Source organism: Amblyomma mixtum, chromosome 2 (genome assembly GCF_055824585.1).
Source record: "Amblyomma mixtum isolate Tamu chromosome 2, ASM5582458v1, whole genome shotgun sequence".
NCBI classification, from domain to species: domain Eukaryota; kingdom Metazoa; phylum Arthropoda; class Arachnida; order Ixodida; family Ixodidae; genus Amblyomma; species Amblyomma mixtum.
In genome coordinates this window covers 115,250,743-115,274,248 of record NC_143013.1, presented here as the reverse complement: position 1 = coordinate 115,274,248, position 23,506 = coordinate 115,250,743, and the positions used below count along the sequence as shown (strand labels likewise).

The following is a 23,506-nucleotide window of genomic DNA, read 5'->3' as shown; positions in this document are numbered from 1 at the left end:
CGGGCGGCGATCGGAGGCATCACGCTGTTCGGCAGCCGATGGACGTGGCGGGGGCTGTGGTGCCACGTAGACGTAGGTTCTGGGGTCATCTACGGGTGGTGGCACACGGCGTCGGCACAAGCGCGCAACGTGACCAGGGACACCACATGCATAGCAGATGGGAAGGTTGTCACGGGTGCGCCAAGGGTTGACACGAGCAGGAGTTGGTCGGGATGGAAAGGCAGGCGGCGGCGTCGGAGGATAGAACGGAACAAACGGCTCGGCTCTTGGTTTTCGGACGGCGTCGGCGTATGTGAGCGGCGCTGCAGCAGGAACCGGCGGACGAAGAGGCGGTAGCGCTTCGGTCACTTGCTCGCAAATCACAGTTTGTAGGGTAGGATCCATGTTGGAGGGAGGCCCCTGCACGCCGTGAAGAAGTGACAGCTGTCGAGCTACCTCCTCACGTACAAAGTCTTTTATCTGGTCAAGCAGCGAGTTGTGAGAGGTTGTCACAGCGAGGCTGGAAAGTGAGTCAGGCTGCACGAAAGGTGGTGGCACCAAAATGCGCTGCTTGCGGAGCTCGTCGTAGCTCTGACACACAGATTGAATACTTCGGCAACGGTGGTAGGTTTCCGGGCGATAAGCATCTGAAATGCTTCAGTTTCGATGCCTTTCAGGACATGCTTAAGTCGGTCAGCCTCGAACATAGACGAGGCTACCCTTGAACAGTGGTTGATGACATACTCGATATAACTCATAAACGATTCTCCCTGCAGCTGGGCTCTCACTCGCAGGCGCTGTTCAGCGCGCAGCTTGCGTACTGCAGGGCGCCCAAAGATGTCAGAAAAGGCTCTTTTGAAGGCAGACCAGGTGGTAAAGTCTGCTTCATGGTTCCTGTGGCATAGGCTGGCCACGTCGGAGAGGTAAAACACCATGTTGCTCAGTTTCATGGCGTCGTCCCACCCGTTGTGGCCGCTTACCCGCTCGTAGGAGGCAAGCCAATCCTTTATGTCGGGATCATCCCGCTGGGTCCTGCTGTCGGAGCGCGCCAGGGCAAACGACGGGCGTAGGCGAAAGGGAAGATGACTGGCTTGCGTCGGTGGACATAGCAGAAGCGATGGTTCTGCTGCGAAGCTCAAGGATGTAGGCCAAAGACTGTACCCAGCACAGCTCCGCCAAATTGTAGCAGGATTTCCGGGGAAATAACTTGACAGCTAGCCAAAATGCCTGTCCGAGCTTCGGTCATCCAGACAGCGATCTCGCGCCGTGCGCTAGCGGAGCGGCGGCCGCCGCTGCTCATCTTCCTCTTTACACTTTTTTATATTTATTCGTCATGCCATGGTCAAACTCAGTCAGCCATTTGGCGAACAAGTAGCGCATTATTCCCATCTGCCTTCTAAGCTGACATCTATTGCCACTCTCGTCGAATAGAGGAAAAAAAAGAACTGCCCCTCATCCAGGCCGTTGCGTAACAAGGAAGTAGCTCCCAAAGCACTGCGGCTTACGACACTTGCCGAAAACAAAGGGCCACCGCCCATGCCTGCAGTCCATATATATAGGACTTCTTTCCCATATATGATGGCAATGCGAAGGTTGTCGCGCTTTCCGCCAGCGAACTTGTAGCTTTTTAAAGGCATACGTTTCTGACGACATCATCCGGTAAACTTGTGCAGTTACGTCGATGTATAATACGTAGTACCTTTTTATTGCATTTTGGGTCTACATGTTCTTAAAGGGAGGAAGGAGGAGGGGGAGTGTGTCACGGATTCTGTGAGGCACTCATTGGAATACACTTTTGCCGGAGTCGAGATTTTAGAAAGTGAATACAAGTTTTTGGCCCATCCACGTTCGCTGTAAGGAAATGGTGGACATATGGCTGTTCGTTGTATTAAGGCGGAAGCCTTTAATACCTCGTTGTTGTAAGCAGGAGTTGTCGACAGAAATGTCACGCTTTTCAATTGCTCGAAACGGTCGTGAGGTCACAGTGGGCGACCTTCAAACGGGGCCAATTGTACTTTGGCTCGTAACGCTGCAACCAATTTAAGGGATGGTATAGTGATATCCTCCAAGTGGGACTGAGTTCAGTTAATTGCTTAATTAACCAATTAGCCTAATTATTCTCTCTAGTAGACTAAGTAAATAAAACCGAGTAGGAAATTGATCGAATTGGGGAATCGAACCACGGTCTCCGGAGTGCGAGACAAGCACGCTAACCAGTTTACTCAGCAAAATCTATCCTTCCACATATGACAACAAATGCCCGCTATGCGGTGAACACCCAACGCTTTACCACGTTACATGGGCCTCTCAGAAAATGCAGGCAGCGCCGATAAACAACACACCAACACCGGAGCAGTGGGAGGCTGCGCTGTCCAGCTCGAAGCCTGAAGAGCAGCTCAAGCTGATCGACAGGGCTCGCAAGACTGAAAAGGCCACTGGGGCCCTGGACTGAGGGCTCCACCTACGCTGCGAGAAAGAACCCTTATACAATAAAGTTTTTCATTCATTCTGCCGTGCCAGCTCGGTGGTTTGGAATGAACAAAGGCGCGTCTAGTGAATAGGTGTCTTCATTCACTCCCATCTTCCTGCCTTCTCGTACGGCGAGGTTCAGGTGTCCACCTAGATATGCCAGACATACATTTCCTTTCCTGAAAAACCAATTTGCCCACGAGCAAGGCGTAGAGCCGAACGGGCGATGGCGTTCTGTGGCAGCGTTGCAAGGCGCTGTCGCGTTCCACTCTTAGAGGCGAAGCTTAACATTTCAACCACATATCAGTGACAAGTAGCAACGCCGCGCTTACGGCTTCCGCCTCACCGCACTCTAGATCAACAAAGTGCCCCCTTGAATTTTGAGTGTTAACACACCTAACACAAGTCGCCATTTCGAATGCCTGCCTCGAGCTAGAGTCGAACTTAAAATATAAGTTCATGCTGTATAAAAAGCGAAATCGTATGCCACCAGCCCGAACACCCTGCGGCCAAAGGTTGGCGAAGATATTTTTACAGGATATATGGACTAATCGGCCCGAATTGTCACACCTGCTGGACAGATAAATGCACCGGATAGGATTTGAACCGATTTACCAATTTACACCGTTTCTGTTTGCGAAAAGCCCTCTTGTCGAAAGGTTGCCTAAGCAACCCGCTCGGTATTGTCGCACTCAATGCACCGGACCGGATGCAATGCAATGGACCGGATTTGAACGTTTGCATCGGTAGCTGGTGGACGCTTCTGTGTGTGTTCCGGCCGCCGGCTTGCGTCGGTGGCCGGTGTGTGACCTTCGACGTACTGTTTTGTTAAGGTGTCCTTCGGCTGGCGGGCGCCTCATTATGGTGAGCCAGCCACCTACAAAGGCTCTGGCCTTTGATGTTGTCGTCCCTGAGGGGGCTAGTCCGGAGGATGTCGTCGATGCGACAGCCTCCGTTGTTGGATTGGAGGAAGTGTACTGCGTCCAGCACTTCGGTGGACGCAACTACCAAGTCACTGTGAAAAGTGAAGCCGCCATGGCTAAAATCGTTGAAGCTTCCTGCCTCACCATCGCCAAGGAACGCGTCGCCATCGTTCCCCTGAGCCCGCAAGTGACCCAGGTGACTGTTCTTTTTCTGCCCGCACGTGTACCCAGTGACGCGCTTGCCAAGGCTCTCTCCCCTTTTGGCAAGGTGCTGCACATTAGTCGCGGCGTCATGGGATCGCGTCCCACTGTCACCACCGGGACCCGCTACGTGCGGATTGAAATGAAACCAGAGTCACCCGTACCCAACTACATCAAGGTCGCGGGCCACCGCGTGACGTGCGACTACAAGGGCATGCAGCGCGTTTGCCGGCGTTGCGGGTCCACTGCGCACTTCAGAGCACAGTGCACGGCTCCTTCCTGCGCCCGCTGTGGGGTCTTTGGGCACCAAGGCCAGGGTTGCGTGCTGCCATGTCGTCGTTGTGGTGATCCGCACGCTACTGTGGCGTGCGCTATCAAGCCCTCGTACTCGGAGGCTGCGGCCCGCCCTGCGCCCCCGCAGGCCGCTCAAGGAGCGGTTGAAGCCATCAAGGAGACCGGCGGATCCAACACCGCCGCCGTTATGGGTGCTTCCACTGCGTCTCAGCGTCGCTGCGTGGAAGAGCCGGAGTCTTCTGTTGATGCGTCCAGTGCTGCACCAAGCGAGCAGACAGTAAAGGTTCCTGCTGCGTCAGCCTCAGTCTCTCCGAGCGTCCCTGATGAGACAGGGGCCGAGCCTACTGTGTCCCTGGAAAAATCTGAGGCTGAGAACGTGCCACCCTCGGAGCCCGCGCTAAAGCCCGCGGCCAGCGTTGCGGTTTTGAGCAGGGACGCCGATATAGCTGAGGTCGACGGTGACGACAGCAGCTTGACGTCCTCGGCCTCTTCAGTCAACCTCGTCATTGACGAGACTGTCATCACGCATGAGGAGGACCCGACGCCGCCATCGTCGTCTTCGTCATCGCTTGTACGAGAGCCAAGATCATCTCCAGACGCTGACCCTGTGCAGTCGCCGTCCTCTTCAACATCGAGGATCAGCGCTAGCACTTCTAGCGAAGAGTCGTCGGATATTGAGATGGTCGCTTTAAGTTCGAGCTTAAAGCATCCACATGCGTCGACTACGGACTCGGACAATTCTGCCGGTCGGCCAAGGAGGCCTCGTGCCTCCTCTGGTCCGACCCTCCGCAAAAAGTGAGGTGGTTTAGCGTCGTTCGCGGCGCGCTTTGTATTGCCTAAGCATCACGACTGTTCAGGTTTCATTTTTCATTTCCAAAATGACTAACCTTCAAATTATTACTCTAAACGTGCAGGGGTTCCGCAGTGTTTTGAAGCAGGCAACGGTGGTCGCATTCGCTCGTTCCTCGGGTTGCGATATCGTCTGCCTGCAAGAAACCAATTTTTTTTCGTCTCAGTGACGTGTTGAAATTCAAGCGTAGGTTTGGCGTCGATGCCTTCTTTTCGTACGCCAGCACGCGTTCTAGCGGCGTTGGCGTTCTTGTTTTGAACCGCTCACTGTTGCGCGATCATCATATTACCTATGATGCGCTTGGACGCGTGTTGGCGTTCGACTGCACGTTTAACGCACTTCACCTGAGAATTCTTTGTATTTATGCGCCTGCGCATTCCAATTTGGTAAACGCATTCTTTAAAGATTTAGATGTGTATTTTCTTGGAGGGCGTAATGTTGTGATGTTGGGCGATTTCAACTGCGTGCTCGATACGGTCGCCGATGTGCAAGGCCCTGGTAGGGGTAGGCCATGCTGGAATGCGCGTGAGTTGCGCCGCTTAGTGAACCATTTCATGCTCACGGACGCGTATGAGCTCCTCTATGGCAACGTCTTTGTGTGGACTTGGCGTCGCGGGTTATCGTCGAGTAGGCTAGACAGGGCGTACGTTCCGGCGAGCCTTTCGCGGTCAGTGTGTGTAGCTAATGTACTGACGCTGCCATCCTCGCCGGTGCACATATCAGACCACCGCCCTTTTCTTCTATCACTCACGGTTCCGGCGCCTGCAGTATCACCCCATAGACCATGGCGGTTGGATGTACGCATACTTCACGACGCCAGCACTAAAGAGGGGCTCACACGGGTCTTGCGTTTTTCGGTTGTTGGGGCGGTGCCTGGTGACTGGGACCGTCTGAAGGAGCAGTGGCGTCACCATTGCGCCGCATCTGGTCGAGCCCTTAGGGCTCGCGTGTCAGATGAGGTGCGTGTGGTGACGGCGAAGCTACGTATTGCTCAACGCACCCCGTCGCCTTCGTCGCTTATGTGCGCATGGAAAGAGGAGCTTTCGGAGCGCCTACAGCGTCTTTTACGTGCCTCCTCTTTGACAGCGGCTGCATGGCGTTGTCGACGCAGTCCAACTGCTCATCCTGAGGTGCTTCGGTTGGCCCGCCAAGAGCTGTTGTACACTCAAGGTGCCCCTGCGTTTACATCTTCCGCCGGGGCTACGTCCCAACCAGGTGGCAGGAATTTCAGTGCGTTTTTTAGCCATTTCAGGGGTATTGCTCAGTCGGTCATTCTAGTTGATCGCAATGTCGTTTCCGCAGCCCCATTTTTAGCAGGCTTGCCGCAGGTTTCAACTGAACTCCATGACGGCCTTATGGCTGTGCCAACAACAGATGAAATCAAGGAGGCGTTGGACTCCATGAAACGAGGCTCAGCGCCTGGTCCAGACGGCCTTCCTGTGGAGTTCTATTTAGAATTTTGGGATATTGTGGGCCCTATTTTCTCGGAAGTATTAAAAATATGCTTTACTGAGCACGTATTTCCTGAATCATTCAAAAGAGGCCGCATTGTCCTTATTCCTTAAAAGTCTCCTATTTCGACATGTCCGGCAGATTGGCGCCCTTTCACCCTGCTAAATTCAGATTACAAAGTATTAGCAAAATTACTCGTTCGTCGTCTACGAACTCTCCTCCCGTCACTTATTTCCTGCCACCAGGTTTGCTCCATCCCAGGCCGTGAAATACACAGTTTATCTTCTGTAACGCGAGACATCCTAGCGTATACTTTACGACGGCGCGCACAGGGTCTTCTTGTTTCCCTTGATCAGGAAAAGGCGTTCGACTTCTTAGAGCACGAGTACATTTACGGGATGCTGGATGCTTTCGGCTTCCCACCTTCTTTCGTGACATTGGTGAAAACAGCGCGAAAGAAGAAGCCCGAAGGCGAAACGAGGAAGTGACAGGAAAGAGCGCTGACTGACAACTGAATTTATTGAGCGAAACTCGCGCAATATATAGGAAGGCAGTGCCAAAGATAATCAGATGCAGTCAACGTCACATGGTGCAAAGAGCCATAAAAGCGATAAAAACAAAACAAGGTGAAAAAGCTAACAGTGAACTGAATATCAAAAGGGGATGGTACCAAAATGAAAACTACACTCAATGACTATACACAGTTAATGTCACATGGTGTAAAGAGCCATAAAAGCGATAAAAACATAACAGGGTGAAAGGGCTAAAAGTCAGCAGAATCTCAAGGGGATGGTAACAAAAAAATACATGATGACTTAAACAGTTAATGTCACAATGTGTAAAGAGCCATAAACACCGATAAAACATCCATAGCAGGTAACAAGGGTAAAACCGATAAAAAATGACGAAATGGAATTGTGGAAAGAATAAAAACTAAATGAATGTAACAACGTATGGCTAAAACATGCACATACCTTAACAATAAAACGATGAAACAGTGACACTCAACGATTGAAACATGCGTAGTCAACAATAAAAATTTAGCAATGTTGTTCCATGTGACGTTGACTGCATCTGATTATCTTTGGCACTGCCTTCCTATATATTGCGCGAGTTTCGCTCAATAAATTCAGTTGTCAGTCAGCGCTCTTTCCTGTCACTTCCTCGTTTCGCCTTCGGGCTTCTTCTTTCGCGCTGTTTTCACCAATGTCAGAATGGACCAACTAGCCCAGCAAAAAGTTCTGCTAGATTACCCTTCTTTCGTGCTTCTCATTAAAGAGATGTACAGAGATATTTCAAGCACTCTGTTCCTCGATGGCCGGGAAAGTACCGCATTTGATGTTCGCCGCGGCGTCCGTCAAGGTTGTCCGCTCTCCTCCCTTTTGTTTGTGTTAGCATTAGAGCCTTTCCTCTTGGCAGTCAATCGCCACTCCTTTATTAGAGGTTTGGCTTTGCCAGGCAGCGAAGCGGTACGCGTCACTGCTTATGCAGACGACATCACTCTGTACTTAGCTGATGAACGCAGCCTGCTTGAAACTTTAAATGTTTTCCGTGAGTACGCCTCCTTGTCTGGGGCTGCTCTTAATTACTCGAAGAGTTGTTACTTTTTTGTGGGGTCTACCCAGACTCGTATTACACCTTCAACACCTTTGCAGTGGTGCGCGCAGATGCGCATTTTAGGTGTGACCTACGACTGTGCTGGAATATGGAATGGTGTGTGGTCTTTGGTCGTCGAAGACATTACAGCTCGTGTGCGAAGGGCGCAGACATTCAATTTGCCTCTGCGTGAGAGCGGCTACCTGGTTCAGTCCGTCATGCTCGGTGCCTTCTGGTACCTCTGCTACACTGTTAAACCACCCCTCCGTGTCATAAGGCGAGTGCAGACTACAGTTTTTTCGTTCTTTTGGTCAGGCGGAACCGAGCTTGTGGCCCGTGCTGTTCTTGGACAACCACGGGAGAGAGGAGTGTTTGCCTTTCCAAATTTGTCCGTCACGTCCTCGCTGTTAGCGTTGAAGAGTATTTTGCGTATCCTGCTAGGAAACGCGTCTCCGGCGCGAATCCTGGCTCGGTACTTTTTGGGCCCTTCTTTACGCTTTTTGGATCCGGCGGCCCCTGGTAATCATGGACCCCAGTCAGAGCAACCTACAGCTTTCTACGCTTCATCAGTAGCCTTTTACAGGCATGTTAGAGCAGTAGCACCTGCTGTCAACATCGTTGCAGACCGTGTGGTGGACATTATGGGCACGCTATTGTTACCTGTTGTGCCGGCGTCTCGCCGCTCACCTATGCGCCGGGTTCAGTGGGCGCGTTTAGCGTCGACACCTCTCCCAGATCATCTACGTGACTTTGTCTGGAAACTTGGCTGGGCAGTGCTCCCTACTTGTGATCGGTTAGAACGGTGGGGTGTGTTACGCTCCAGTACCTGTCCGAATTGCCCGCTCCCGGAATCTAATCGCCACGCTACAGTCACCTGTGTTGTAGCGCGTGTCTTTTGGCGCGCGGTTCATGCGGGATTTCGTGGGCAGGGCATTTCGTGCTTCGTCTCCCGCGGCCGCTTCCCCAGCGGCCGTTTTGCTCGCCTGTTAATAGTTGCAGGTCTTTTTAGTTTATGGCGCAGTCGATGCGCCGCGGTCGCTAGTGGCTTTCGACGCCGCGCTGTGTGGCCAATTCTCGGCCGTCTCCGACGGGAGCTGATCAGTTTTTTGTCCGAGGAACTCTTTTTCTTGGGTGAGGAAGAGTTTCTCCGACAGTGGTCATGGCCATTTATCTCTGTAAATAACGGTCGTATTGTCTTGGTTTTTAGGCCAAACTGGCGCTAAAGTATCCTTTTCAATGTTTCAATGTCCAGTTATTGCCTTTTCGCTCTTCTGACAATCGGTATATATGCATTCCTATTTTACATCGCCCATTCCTGTTAGTAACTTAGAAATGTTTATGGTACCTCTTTAATTGGCTCGCCTTACATGTGTCATGTGTTCTTGTAATTGTGAATGTATCTAGTAACCTTGGCATGTGTACATATGTAAATAAAAATTTTTCTAAACGAGCATCGCGTGATGTAATCAAACCTAAGAGAAACTTCCTCGTGCTCGCTTCCTTTTTAACTCGTCGACACAATGGCATGCGGTGTAGAGGTATCAAAAATTCAGTGCGCCTTTTGGCTCTCTGAAGTGCTGCAAGGCGAAAGCCTTTCCTGGCGCACTGTTTTTTAGATGGTAGTTCCATTGTCCTAACTCATATTTTGACTCTTGCACTACCGGCTTTCGTTATAGACGAGCATCCATTATAAGGCGGCCCTTATGAGTTGTTGGGCAACTCTGAAGACGCGGTGCTGTGCCCTCTGTAACGGCTAGGCGACGGTTTTACGTATTAACCGCTTTGTGCGACATCGGTGGATAAATCGGCCATGTTTTTTCGTCATCATCATCAGAAGCCTGACTACGCGAAGCTTTGCTTACATCTCTTCATTTAATCCTGTCCTGTGCCAGTTGCGGCCACCCTATACTGGCAGAGGTTTTAATCTCATCCGCCCAGCCAACTTCCTAACCTAAGTCCGTTACTTTTAATGACCATCGGTTATATTGCCTTCGCTTTACATGCCCTGCCCAAGCCCATTTCTTCCTCTTGATGTCGACTGGCATGTCATTCACCCGCGTTTGTTGCCTCAACCACTCTGTCAGCTCCCGATCTCTTAACGTTACAACTATCATTTTCTATCCATAGCTCCCTGCGTTGTCCTTAATATAAACTGTACCCTGTTCGTTAGCCTCCACCTTTCTAACCGTTAGGTGAGTACCGGTAAGGTACAGCTGTTGTATACGTTTCTCTTGAGGGGTATTAGTAAACTGCTATTCATGATCTGAGAGAACCTGTCATATGCCCTCCACCCGATCCTTATTCTACTAGTTATTTTCCTCTCATGATCCGGATCAGTGGTCGCTGTCTGCCCTAAGTGGACATATTCCTTTACTACTTCCAGCACCTCGCTACCAACTGCGAACTGCTGTTGCCTTCCTAGACTGTTAAACATTATATTGGTTTTCTGCATGTTAATTTTTATACCCACCTGCTCACGATGATTTGTTCGTTTTGATTCCGACTACGATGTAATTAACCAGCGTTCGTTCCCTGAGCCATTCTGCCTTCTTACACCTATCACTCTCCTTTTCCCTAGATGCATTGTATTCAGTTTAAGTTGGTCTCTTTTCGCTATGATGTTTGCATCGCCTCAAATGTGTTGTCTGATTCTGCACCTACGCTCCTCGCCTTAGCTTTGATCGATGTTCACTAACAGCCAAAAGCTGAGAACAGTGATGTATGCAGTGAAGAATGCAGAATCAGCGAATAAAAGAAATGGTTTAGAAAGTGGAGAAAGTGGCCTCAAAGGCTTTACCAAAAACGCCAAAATCAGATGTCATCAAACCGTGCGCACCACGCGGCCCAGGTTGTACGGAATGAGGGAAACACACCGATTTCTCGTTGGCTCCGTTCACGTATATGTGTAGCTTTTCCATCGTTGCTTGGTGAATGGAACCAATGAGTCCATCAATAAACTTGGAAATAATAAACTGCACGCCACATTTGTGCTCCGCCTGAAGGGTTTGACGCGACAGCATTAATGGGTTAATCCATGTACGCGTAATTGGTAATTCTGGACTTTACTTTGATAGATCCCTGGGAGTCCTCATATACCCTCCTGGCGCAGTGGTGCAGCGGTTAAGCTATGCGCCACTGCCCTGCGATGGATGTGGTACGACCGGTGGGGTCTTGTGCGACCCAGATTGCTCTTTCCGAGCAACCTCTCACGGCGTCTGATTAGTCGCCAGGATGGTCAGTTTACTCACCATCCGGTAAGCAGGTTGTGATGACGCCACAAGCTCACGTAAACTATAGGTGGCCGACCTATACACTCTTTTCCTCGATTTTAAACTATTGCTCACTAGTGTGGGCAGCCACAACTGGAGAAAATATCACCAAGTTATTACTGGTACAAAAAAGAACAATCCGACTAATTTCTAAAGCTCCTCTCGCCGCGCACACAGGGCCATTATTTGAGCAACTAAAAATCGTTAAAACGACATCTTTGTATAACTACAGGCTTTCCCTACTGTATAGACAAGGCATCACCAAGAAGGACGACACGCAAACATTATTAGTGGCGCTTCAACAAAACGTTAATATACATAACGCCCGAAATCCAGAACGTTGGCATATTACTGGCTATCGCACAAACTATGGCCAGCAGATGCTTCGTCACAGGCTTCCTGTTTTACTCAATCAGCACTCACGCAATAGTCGGAAATATTTTACAGTTGTTTCCGTACAACAATTCCGTCAAATGTTTTTATGAACAGTTTGTCTATGCCCTCATTTAGTGCTTTGTACGTGATGTACTTCGATTTCCTTTGTGCTTTAACTGAAATTGCATTCAATTGTGATTTACTGATGTAAAAATTCAGTCAGTTGATTTATCCTGCGCTGCCAAATGCCGTCAGTACGGGGGCAGTCACCCCGTCAAGCTGCTCTCCGAAGGAGCTTTTTTGCGGCTGCTCCTTTCATTGTAAAAGAGGAAAAATAATCTATTATTATTATTATTATTAATTTGCCGGAGCGACCGGTTTCTCCAGCCACTGGAGGTGCGAGGCTTGAAACGGTCGCCACCGCCGACGCTGGACACCTTTTCACGACATGAGGCTAATAACGTGGTCGGGTTAAGGCGAGGTACTGCGACTTTCGTCATATCTTCAACTCGCTTGGTCGCACGGCATGCAGAGCTGGAGTGTAATTGTCTCGGAAAGCGATTAATTGGCTCCGATGCGCCATGGAATTTATAGCGAAGAGCTTTCGCATGGTCGGAAGGTACAGAGTATAGGTGCGGAATATTGTTCACTAGACAACGAAGGCATTCGCAAGGGTCCGGTGGAGCGCTGCACTTAGAATGCTGCACTAGGAGGTCTCTGCACGCGCGCGTCGCCAAGTCAAGCAAGCGTAAACATGTCATCCGAATCTAAGGCGAAAATTACACCTTTCAGTGCAATCGGACAGGCAAGCCACCAACAACAGAACCTGACTCAGTGGTCTGGTTGCCTACAGTGCCGAAAATAGATTGCTAGTGTCGTTATGCTAATCATTAGACTAGCATAATGACGTGAAGCGCCCGTGTGGTCCTCTTTCTTGTGTGTGTCTCTGTTGCGCTCGAAAATCCCGGTAATATGTTAGGCACGAGGCCTTGCAAAAGACGTAACATTTTCGATTTATCAGGAAGACGCGGCTGCTCTGAATTCTCCAGAAGTGTTGCTCACAATGATTTCCTCGGCTCGATGTCGCGACCAAACACTCAACACGGTTACTGATGAGACCTCCGATGAGCTTCCTTACAGGACATGTCAGACTTCCGCTAGTCGATCTGAATTTTGTGGCTGTGAGCTAGATTCAAAGCGTCTTGCGCTTTATGATATGCCAGTCCCAGTAGACCAGTGCAATTCACAACTGGGCAGAGCCTTGTGGTTAAGGAACATGCACTGTCATGAGCAATATGACTGTCATGAGCAATATATGAGCAGGAACACGGGAGCGCGTGTCCCATAGCCTGGAAGCCTACTTGCAGCGATACGTAGCTGCCGCTTTCAGGAACAAATTGGAAAAGGAGTTGTCTTCTTCCATATTTCTCAGAAGCAGTTAACGCAGCAGAACCCATTCTAGCAGTTATCTATATTGCGCGCACTCGCACCTGTTGCAGAACGCTTTCTGGGCTGCCACGTTCCTCTTCTGCCTGGTGAACCTCATCTACATCGTAGTGGCGGCGCACGCCAGTATAATCCAGCGCCGGATGGATGCGTTTGCCGAAGAAGAGGAGGAAGAAGTGGTGGCACCCACCACCACAGCGGGCACCCTCGCCTAGAGGGCTCACCGATGCATTCTGCTCGGTGCATGAATGTACCCTCACTATTTTTTTATAATACATTGCTTCATGGCACGAAAATCTGTACGCCTTGCTTTGAGATGGCTATGGATGCGTACGCTCACCTAAAAAGCTATGTGCTGTAGTTGACGCTGTTTATTTTAACCGCGTAGTGCTTTATTTTACCCGAACTATTCTATTGTACAGCTTGTTTCATAGAATCAGTTCCAGGACTCGAATGATAGTACGCTACGGACAGAGAATCCAACAATAATCTTTGCCGTTGTGTGGAGCAACTTAGTTTAAGTTCCACCAAATTATAAAAATAGCTAAGATTAATTGTACGCAAATTCTTTACCATTCCATTTCGCCACAAACGTGTTTAATTTCTAGACCGGGGCCAGGGGGAGTCAGTGCAGTCTTTTCTAGTAACCTAAATCCTGCGTTTTCTTTTTTTTCTGCGTTTTAAGGAAGGGCGCGAAATATGAAACAACCGAGGTGACCGTGCTCTCGCGCTGCCTATGTTAATGGAATTAATTAATGTCCATTAATGCTAATGGACGACCTGTCAAAGAGGTACAAACCATGAAAATACTGGGGTTGTATTTACAAACAAATGGAAAGAATACTGACACTCACTAAGCTAAAACGCACGGTAGAAGCGACGGCGCGATTAATCCGCCGCATAGCTAACCGCAGACAAGGGGTGAGGGAAAGAGATTTATGCCGACTAGTGCAGGCCTTTGCGCTAAGCACGATACTCTATGCCAGCCCTTATCTCAAATTTGCGAAAGCAGAAAGGGACAAATTGGATAGCATGACACGGCAGGCCTATAAGGCTGCGTTAGGACTCCCACTAAATGCCTCAGCCGAAAGGCTTATGAGGTTAGGAATACATAACACCTGTAATGAACTGAAAGAAGCCCATTTAATGGCTCAAACAGCGAGATTAGCCAATTCCACAACTGGCAGGAGTTTTCTTACCAGGCTCGGAATTGACTTTCAACCTACGAATAAAGATGATAAAGTACACTTACCCCGCGACTATAGGACTGCCTACTAATCAAACCACTCCCCAAAAACATGCACCCCTTACACCATGAGGGTAGAAGACAAGCACGAGCCAAAGCCTTACATAATAAATATGGACAGTGCGCTGGAACACTTTATGTAGATGTGGCAGAATATAAACATACCAATGCCTTTGCAATAGTGGCTGTGAACGAGAATGGTGACCACATCGTCTCGGCAACAAACAAAACGAAATCCTCTGAAATGGCAGAAGAGGCGGCTATAACCCTCGCCCTAGCGCATACACAAGAGAGCATCATCCTCAGCGACTCCAAAATGGGTATCAATAATTTCGCAAAAAGGCCGAATTACAATCACCTCCCTTAGAATCCTTAAAGTAACCAAATTCTCACCAAATGATTCCGAATTTATATGGGTCCCAGCCCATTCGGGGAATCCGGGGAACGAGGCAGCCCACAATAAAGCCCGAGGTTTCGTCGACCGGGCAGTGGATGAGTCTGGCTCCCTGAATTTCACGAAGGACTCCATGATCACATATCATGATCCCACCAATCATTTTAAACTAGAGAGGATAATTTTCCGCCCTCCGGACAAAAGCCTGACTAAAGATCAAGAGGTTACGTGGCGTCGTCTACAGACAAGATCGATACGCAGCCCATCACTCCTCGCACACATTTATCCAGATCTGTACAACCCAAACTGTAAACACTGTGGCCAACGAGCCACCTACGATCACATCCTGTGGGACTGCAAAATGGAGCCACCTCCGGGTGATCTAGTTACCGCTCGTTCTCTCGAGCGGTGGGAAACCGTGCTGGCTAGCTCTAACCCCAGAACGCAAGTTTTGGCGGTGGAGTGGGCTGACAAAGTCGTCGAGCGCTGCGTACTCTCGACAACTTAACGCGACCTCTTGCCAAGCTCTTTCCGGCGAATAAAATGTTTTACAATCAATCGCGGTGCCTTATTGTAGCTCTCTCAACCCTGTTTTGAACGAACCGCATAGAATTGAGTGGCAGAGGCTGCCGTTAGCATTTGTAGCGGCAGGAAACTACGCTTAGTTTCGGTTTTAATTACTTGAGCGCACCTGCTGACTGATGGAGTGCTGATGCCGAAAAATTGAGAGGCCACTTAAGACTGCTTACGTGCCGTGAAGGTGAGAGCATTAGTGTGTCATCGTGAGCTTTCGATCTCGACACAGGTTGCGCCATCTACGCTGTCTACGACAAATGGTTGCGTCACAAATTTAATACGAAAATTGGGATCCCCAGTGCCGCCGGGCATCCACCGGTGATACAATGGGTACAAGATTTCCCCTGTCCGGAGCTTGCAAGCGTAGCAGGGGGCGGCAGAAAGTTAGATGGGTGGATGAGATTAAGGAATTTGCGGGAATACGGTGGCCGCAACTGGCGAAGGACAGGGTTAATTGGAGAGACATGGGAGAGGCCTTTGCCCTGCAGTGGGTGTAGTGAGGTTGAGGATGATGATGCTTAGGAAATGGGTCTTTGACCCCTCCTCCAGTAGAAGAAAAAGTTTGTGCCATGGCACTTTTTCGCCATAGATGCCCTTAAGTTATTAAAGTCTATCATCATCAATACAAAAGTTTGTTTTTAAAGAAAGGAAATGGTGCAGTAACTGTCTCACATCTCGGTGGACATCTGAACCGCTTCTTACGGGAAGAGGTATAATCCGGAGAGGTATACAATTCAAGTTGCAAATGTCGTCGTTTCGAATCCCTGTCGCAAGTTACCCTAATTCACCAGCGAATGTAAGCTTTATGCAGCGAGAAATCGTATGTCACCCCCGAAAGCTGTAGTCGGGGAAAACTGGCGCCACATTGTGCTCAGCCAGTTGAGGGGTATATACAGACGAACGACATTCATATTATTGTGGTAAATGGCTGTGCTCCGCTTGCTATGTGCATACGAATCTCGTGAGTGGAATTTCAAATGCCAAGCTTCCCCTGCCGCGCTGCTTCTACTGCTCATCTTTTATCAAATGTATAGGCGCCGTCAAAAGTAAATGGAAGGCAATATTCACGAAAAAATTTAATCATTGGCCCCCCATTCATTCATCCTTGAATACATATGTGCAGCCTAATTGTGATTTTGCGAATTGCACTGTGCACCAACAAGCTTGGACCTCTATGCTTGAGATTTAAAGAGATTAAATTTTTTTGACCAAGTCGCCCTCCATTTACTTTTGACGGCGAGTGTAGGTCCTTTCAGGCAGCGCCAGCATGCCCCTGCCGCGTCCTTAGTTTCGCTTGAAGTTTGGCGCTGATACTAGTAATCGGAACTGGAAAGTGGGTTCGAAAGTGGAACTCTGCGCCGTTTTCGTTAATGCGCGCATTCAAGCAGCGCCGTCCAAGCGTCGTGCATTATTAGACAGTTTTAGCTGAGCGTTTTTGTGGCCAGCGGAGAGCAGCGGAGGAGCGCATCCGCCACTCCGTTTACGCACGTCGCTGGGCCGGCCAGCGTTTTTACTAAGCGAAGCCTACGCCCGCTGGGCAGCCCTCTCTAGCGGAGCGATAGGCAGCGCGCGAGCGTGCGTAAGACCGCGCGGGCGTGTATGGGTATTCAAGATGGCAGCCTCTTTTGTACATATAAAACGCAACACTTACCAAATAACTAAGAACACAGAATCTACCTTTACTAAGCAGTTTCAGCGCATTATTAGCAGGCTTTATTGATATTCTTTTCACTCTAACTCGAAGAGTGACCGATAGGTGGAGCAGCAGAGCAAGCAACTCTACCCCCCTCGAGAAGACAGACGATCCGCCCCGCTAAAACTCTTTTCGCGTGCGCCTCTCCGCTGCTGTATCCGGATGCCCGCTCCGCCCCACTGGCAGTAAGAACGCTCAGCTAAAACTGTCTATTATCTCCATATTATTTGCGACTGGACGCAAATTCATCTAGTAGGGTAGCGAGCCGTTATTTAGCGCTGAGTGCACAGATGCGTCGACGGACTTCTGTGGCAGCGGCAACTATCGTGCGCGCTGACGCTAACAGTTGCGTACGCATTGAAGAACCTCGGCCAGCTGCTTAATGCGGTTCCTTTAACTGCTATGTACAATGCTTATCCGCGGTTTTCAGAGTCACCGGGTCGGAGCCCGTTGCCGTTGGTAGTATTGATTCAACGAGCCGCAAGTGCATCTTATGTTGGATGCAGTTGGACTGAATATTGCACTGTTAGCATTCGGTATGAAAAAGTCGATATCCTGAAAAAATAAAACATTCAAACCTCAGTTTCTATACTTATTAAAACCTCTTTGTGGCCGAGTTGGTACATCTCGACAGTAGAAAAATTAACAGCGCTAACACATGGAACCACGAACAGCGCTTGTGTATAGTGTTTCGTGTCTCATTCTGTGGTTGCATATGTTAGCGCTGTCACTTTTTATACATGGTATGTATAGCATCAAAAGGCGCATTAACGCACATAACAAGCGTGTGCGATCACGCGCCATAGACGAAAACAGCACGTGGCGCCTTGCAACAGCTACATGCCTCAGACGGCTTCCTAGCCGTTCTAACAACTGAACACTAGAAAAACTGAACTGAATACGTAGATAAATACGCAGTAATTGGCGTATGGTTCTTTGAGTGCTCTTGGCTCGCCACGGGACGAACAATCTTGGTTTGTGGATGGAGCGCCGTGAGTAGCAATGGCCACGATTGCCCCCCAAATTAATAAAAGCGCTACTTCGTAACTGGACTACAGGCTTGAGCAATACATGCGTAGGCTAGCTGAGAAAATTTGCCTCCTGTATTACGTTTAAGTACGCGTCGATATTTCACGTCCGACCAGCTATGCACCATCAAAGAGTTCGTAAATGTACGGAGCCAGCTCCTGATTACGGTCATGAGCAAGGACTGTGATCTGGATGCTAATAAACCTGTAAATCTTCGTGAAAAATATGCGCAGAAGCGCAAGCTGTACACTGGTACGCATGTTGAAACGACACCGTGCGTGACATTTGGTCTTAATAAAACGTCAGAAGAGAGTTGAAAAAAAAAATTAAATAGCTAAAGCTAAAACTTACCCGGTTCCTGCACGCATTGTAGTGTACTCGCTGCAGAGTGCACGACGTAGCGCACAGTGCAACGGCATTTCACATTACAAACGAAGCACAGCCGTTTTAACCAAACCTTGGGCAGCCGTTTCATTTGCTCCACCAAGCCACCATGGCGGGCCTAGTTCTCGGAGCGTCAAGAGAGAGCATTGCGCATATAGTCTATTGTCTGAGGAACGAGGAAACGGCACCGCTTTGTTATCGCTGGCGGTGGTTGGAATTAAAGTTAGCTTGATCAACTCTAATTAACAGAATAGAGCAGTGGCAGCTACATAGGGCGCAGTGAGGTCACGAATATCGACAGCCTGCCGCATCGCCGCGGCAACATGAGCTGTCGCCGCGGTACACTTCAGTGTAGGTTTCGCCGTCGCGCCGTGTAGTGTGGGCTCAGCGTTTTTTTCTCTGTGCGTGCGTGCGCGTGCGCGCGTGTGTGTGTGTGTGCGTGTGCGTGTGCGCGTGCGCGTGTGCGTGTGTGCGCTTGTGCGTGTGCGCGCGTGTGTGCGCGCGTGTGTGCGCGCGTGTGTGCGCGCGTGTGCGTGCACGTGTGCGTGTGCGTGTGTGCGTGTGTGCGTGTGTGCGTGTGCGTGCGTGCGTGCGTGTGTGCGTGTGTGCGTGTGTGTGTGTGTGTGTGTGTGTGGCTTGGTTTGGTTTATGGGGTTTAACGTCCCACAGCGACTGAGGCTATGAGAGACGCCGTAGTGGAGGGCTCCGGAAATTTCGACCACCTGGGGTTCTTTAACGTGCACTGACATCGCACAGTACACGGGCCTCGAATTTCTCCTCCAAAGAAATTCAACCGCCGCGGCCGGGATCGAACCCGCGTCTTTCGGGGCCAGCAGCCGAGCACCATAGCCACTGAGCCACCGCGGCGGCTAATGTGTGTGTGTGTGTGTGCGCATGCGCGTGCGCGCGCGCGCGCGCGCGCGTGTGTGTGTGTGTGTGTGTGTGTGTGTGTGTGTGTGTGTGTGTGTGTGTGTGTGTGTGTGTGTGTGTGTGTGTGTGTGTGTGTGTGTGTGTGTGTGTGTGTGTGAAGCTGCGTAGCCTTCAAGTGTGGTGGCTTTACTTCAAGTGTGGTGGCGCCTTCTCTTTTAGAACTGCCGTAAAAAGTGGCATTATGGTGCACGACTATTTTTTAACGCTACACCATCCCTGCTTCTGTGTGTGGGTTGTGTCTCATCCAGCGTGTGTTGCGGAGGTTGTATGAAACTGTGATCTTGCTTTTAGTAGCACATGACGTGGTCGTAGAGACATTGTAGAGTTTTAGAATAGCCATACGGCCAATGCGAGAACGCGTTGACGCTGCTACCATTGCCGTCCTGCGTAGACGCATTTTCTGTACGGTCAGGTGGTACCACAATCAACATGCGTATTTAACATGCTGTGCGACTCCTCGTGATTGTCAAGATGTCAGACCGCCGGAACCAGTGTTACGTACCGGTTATATGCATTGAAAAGGCGTCCTGGAATGAGGATTGCCTATTCCGTCCATAATCGAGTACGAGACGCACTTTTGTTTTCGAGATTTTCACTGGGGGCGGCCTTACGAGAATGCTGCATTTTTTTCTCTCAGTGCTTTCGATTACAGTGAGACCCAGATCTTTTGTACCGCGTCAGAGTGAGAACCCGTATTTTATAGCTAATTAGCGTGTGGTTTGATGGCGCCGTTATAGAAATAACATACTGGAAGTCTGGATGATACAACGGTCTGCTGCAGTAGTCCGTAATAAACCTGGCTGAAAAATTATTTCGTTAGCAGACGTACGAATTAAGATTAAGGCGGACATATTGCCATACAACGATGCGACTTGTCGCTCGTGTGTAATGATGGCTAGGCTAAAGATTCGGAAGTGTGCTTCGTGTCGAAACTCGAGCCCTCTGCGCGATGCGGTCACCTCGCCTGGCTTTGTGTCGGATTTGCTGCTGAAAGCTTTTCGTGATTCAACGGTATGCATTTAATCGAAAGGTTTGACTATCACGTTTTGGTAGCTTGCCTCGAAACGTGTCGCCAAAAGAATATTACGCACACCAGAAATCTAACCACCCTTCGCCGTTTTTATTTTGTTCAAATTTTTCCGGCGTCGAGAAGCGGCCTCTGAATCGGCGCAGCCTGCACACTACTGTATAGAGAAACCAACACGAGCACACCAGTGCAAGCGATCTTGCCGCTGTGGCAAGTCTTTCCATCAAGGTGGGGACTTGAGCGCGTGCAGGCACGAGAAATAAAAACCCATTCGAGTTTCTCTTCGGGATTTTCGTGACGTCCGTTAGAATACTACGCCAATATTTGCAATGTGTTGGGTCCAGGCCCAGATGAGGCTGCTGGAAACTGCCGCTTGTTCACCAGTGAAGTGCCCGCGATGCGAGGCACCTATAAGGGTGAAGACGCATGCAGCGACCCTGACCTGCCCCTCTGCGACATCGGCAGCGTCACTCGAATGGGACCTGTGAGCACACTACCCAATATTCGTGTTCACTTTGGAATCCTGCCCAGCGATGAAGTTTTTTTCAGCTGGATACTAATGCCATGACAACAATAGGACGCTCAAGTTGGCATTTCTCCGACCGCTATAGGGCAGGAATTGGCGCTGACGTCTAGATTCGCTGGAAAATGGTACACATGGAAATTTAATACATCTCGCATTGACCTGAAAGCTCGTCAGCTCCGTCGCCTGTAACGGCGACGAAATCTAATTCACACGATGGTTGGAATCGGTCCTAACTCACAAAAAAGGAATGAAAACACAGTAATTGTGATAGAAATAAGAGCACTCCTAACTTTTCCTTTGTCTCTATTTTTGCGCTGATTTCATTCCATTATGCAACACCAACTAGCCCGACAGCGCGCCCTTCTGAAAAACAAATTGGCTATGGTTTAGACCTGGTTAAACCTGGTTGGAAGCGATAGCTTTGTACTACTGGCTACGCCTAGTTTCGCTATGGCCAATCTTTTAGTGGCTCAGCTTTGTTTACCATGGCTGACCCTGACCTTTTGTTAGTTTCCCTTGGCTGACCACGGCCTTTCATAGTTTATATATGAAAGGAAGAGACATTGTTAGGCACCGACATGAACTTTATGCCACTGAACACTTTGATGATCAGTGAAGTAGTGAGACTTTGTAAGTGCCGCAGACGGCCCATCGTCCTCCATAACGGTTCGTCTACTGACGAACCAACTGCCTCTATATACACTTACTCCCGCCGGGCGTCTAGATGACGTCATACCAGATAGCGCACGGAACGCTTTTGCCGATGGCGAGCGCAACGGTTAGGTGACGTCATACTAGATGGCGTGGCGGAGCGCAGGTGCGGTGGTTGCTAGGCAACGGCTCTTGCGGCGGCTCCGGCGCAGAGCTGCATCCATGGGCATAACGCCGAGGTGCGACCACGGTCACGAGGCGAAGTGGCCGGCGTAGTGAGGCTATCGCTTTAAAAGCGGCGAGGTACCTTAGTTCAAAGTAGATGGCTTTGAGAGCGTAGCTCCTGTACTTCATCCCATAACTAACTAGCATCACTAGCAAAGGAAGATACGTCCTCACCCGATCAAGAGAGCACGTGTAACGTGTTCATCCGCACCTAGTCTGCGTGTCGTCTGCTCGCGGCGTACACACATTGCTAGAAAAGAGTATAAATTGACGCTGTCTACTTACCATAAGCGTATGTGCGCTTACGTAGGCTGAACACAAGCTTTTTACGGGGCGTTACGACATTTGTCACTCTCGCATTAAGTTAACAGGAGCGCATTGAAATTGCGAAACAACCGTCACGAGGAGTGTGTGCTGCACGCGCGCGCGTAAACACTGTTCACTAGCAGACGACGCGAGCATGCATCCGCATCTGCACCGCACTCGCGCAAGCCACTACCTGGCAGAAAATTCGCTCCTGACAGGAAGGTGTATCATGATCACATGGGCTGCTGGCCATCGAAACAAGCCGGGCGGCAATCGCGCCGTCTAGACCAGCCACGGACCACGGACGGATTTAAGTTACTGAAGGCGGCTGCAGATTGCAGAACTAACAGCTGATCTCGCTACAGCGCGTATACATCGACGACGACGACATGAGCGCATGAACTTCGGTGGGTTATGTATTGCGTAAGCTTCGAGAAATCCTCGAAAGCATAGATCCACCGTGGCTGCCGAGAGGTGCGGACGTGTGTCGTATCCCCTCCGCAGTTTTTGACCATTCCGAACCGTACCAATCCACAGCACCACCAAATTTTATTTGGAGCTGAGAGAACTTACAAGCTGGCCCACCTGGACCAGGTTCCGAACGGTAGGACAAAATTTTGGCTCCTTATCGGACTTGGAAGGTGCGATTCAGACGGCGTCTCGCCGAGCCTACCGGCAGGATATCTTCGACTACGGGAATACATGGGCCGCTAGGCCTAACAAGGCAGCGGTGCTGCGGCCTGGAATCGACCCCGCTCTGCGAACTACACATTCGATCAGACCATGGAAGGATTGCCCCAAAACTTACCAGACGCCCAGGAGGTGGATGAGGACGACCTCAACACCACTGACTCTGACAGCCCGGTGAGCAACGCTGATGCGGCGTGCGCCACGGAGGAACCGCCCAACCCTTACAACAACGACGCCAGCTGGGAATTGGCATTGTCCAAACGCAAGAAGAAAATCCAGAGGAAAAGCAGACGGATCTCTGCAGGGAACAGTCCGACCACACAAAACAATCCCGGCTAAGACAACTCAACTTAACTCACCCCGACCGACTGAGAGCCAGCCGCCGCCCGCAGAAACGCCAACGGACAAGGAACGCGACACCAGCCTAGGCGCAGGCTGCCTCCGCTCCCTAAGAGCGATTTCAAAATTATAATACGACCGAGAGAAGGGACTGGCTGTCAGACAGCTTCACACCCACCAGGTAGCCCGCGCTGTAGTCGCAGCGTGCAACCACCAATGCAAAGATGAAGATTTCATCATAGGGCTCCGGCCAGGATCTAACATCATAATCGTAAGCACCCCACATGAACCAGCTGCCCAACTCTTGAGGCGCATTACCAGCCTCTCCTTTGCGGGATGCGCATTTGATTTGAGATGAACAGCTACGGGGCCGCGCCGGACGATGTCCAACGTGGCGTGATACATGGAATTGATCCCGGGACGACACCGGAAGAACTCAAGGCCCATTTACGAGTGCGCACCCAAGGAATCACCATATTCAGCGCCCGGATGTTAGGAAAAACCAAGACGGCCGTCATCACCTTTGACGGTCCCATTGTCCCAAAATATGTTATCTACTACGGGGGCGAGACGGCATGCTACCCGTACCGCCCCACGAGACAAGTGTGTTATGTGTGTTTCCAGCAAGGCCACCGC

The 23,506-nt window shown here is 50.1% G+C and overlaps 1 protein-coding gene across 1 annotated transcript; it reads left to right on the top strand.

Annotated features, from left to right (window-relative positions):
- The first annotated feature begins 3,079 nt into the window (after window positions 1–3,079).
- Window positions 3,080–13,345, top strand: LOC149360649 (uncharacterized). Its single transcript, XM_089572436.1, has 2 exons — window positions 3,080–4,661; window positions 12,908–13,345. Exons 1-2 carry the CDS (start codon window positions 3,310–3,312, stop codon window positions 12,945–12,947), a joined length of 1,392 nt encoding a protein of 463 aa, XP_089428562.1. The 5' UTR covers window positions 3,080–3,309; the 3' UTR covers window positions 12,948–13,345.
- The last annotated feature ends 10,161 nt before the right edge of the window (window positions 13,346–23,506 follow it).

Coding starts and splice junctions, on each gene's coding strand:
- LOC149360649 (XM_089572436.1), top strand. CDS start 3,310: ATGGTGAGCCAGCCACCTACAAAGGCTCTGGCCTTTGATGTTGTCGTC. Junction 4,662..12,907: donor GGTCCGACCCTCCGCAAAAA/GTGAGGTGGTTT, acceptor CACCTGTTGCAG/AACGCTTTCTGGGCTGCCAC.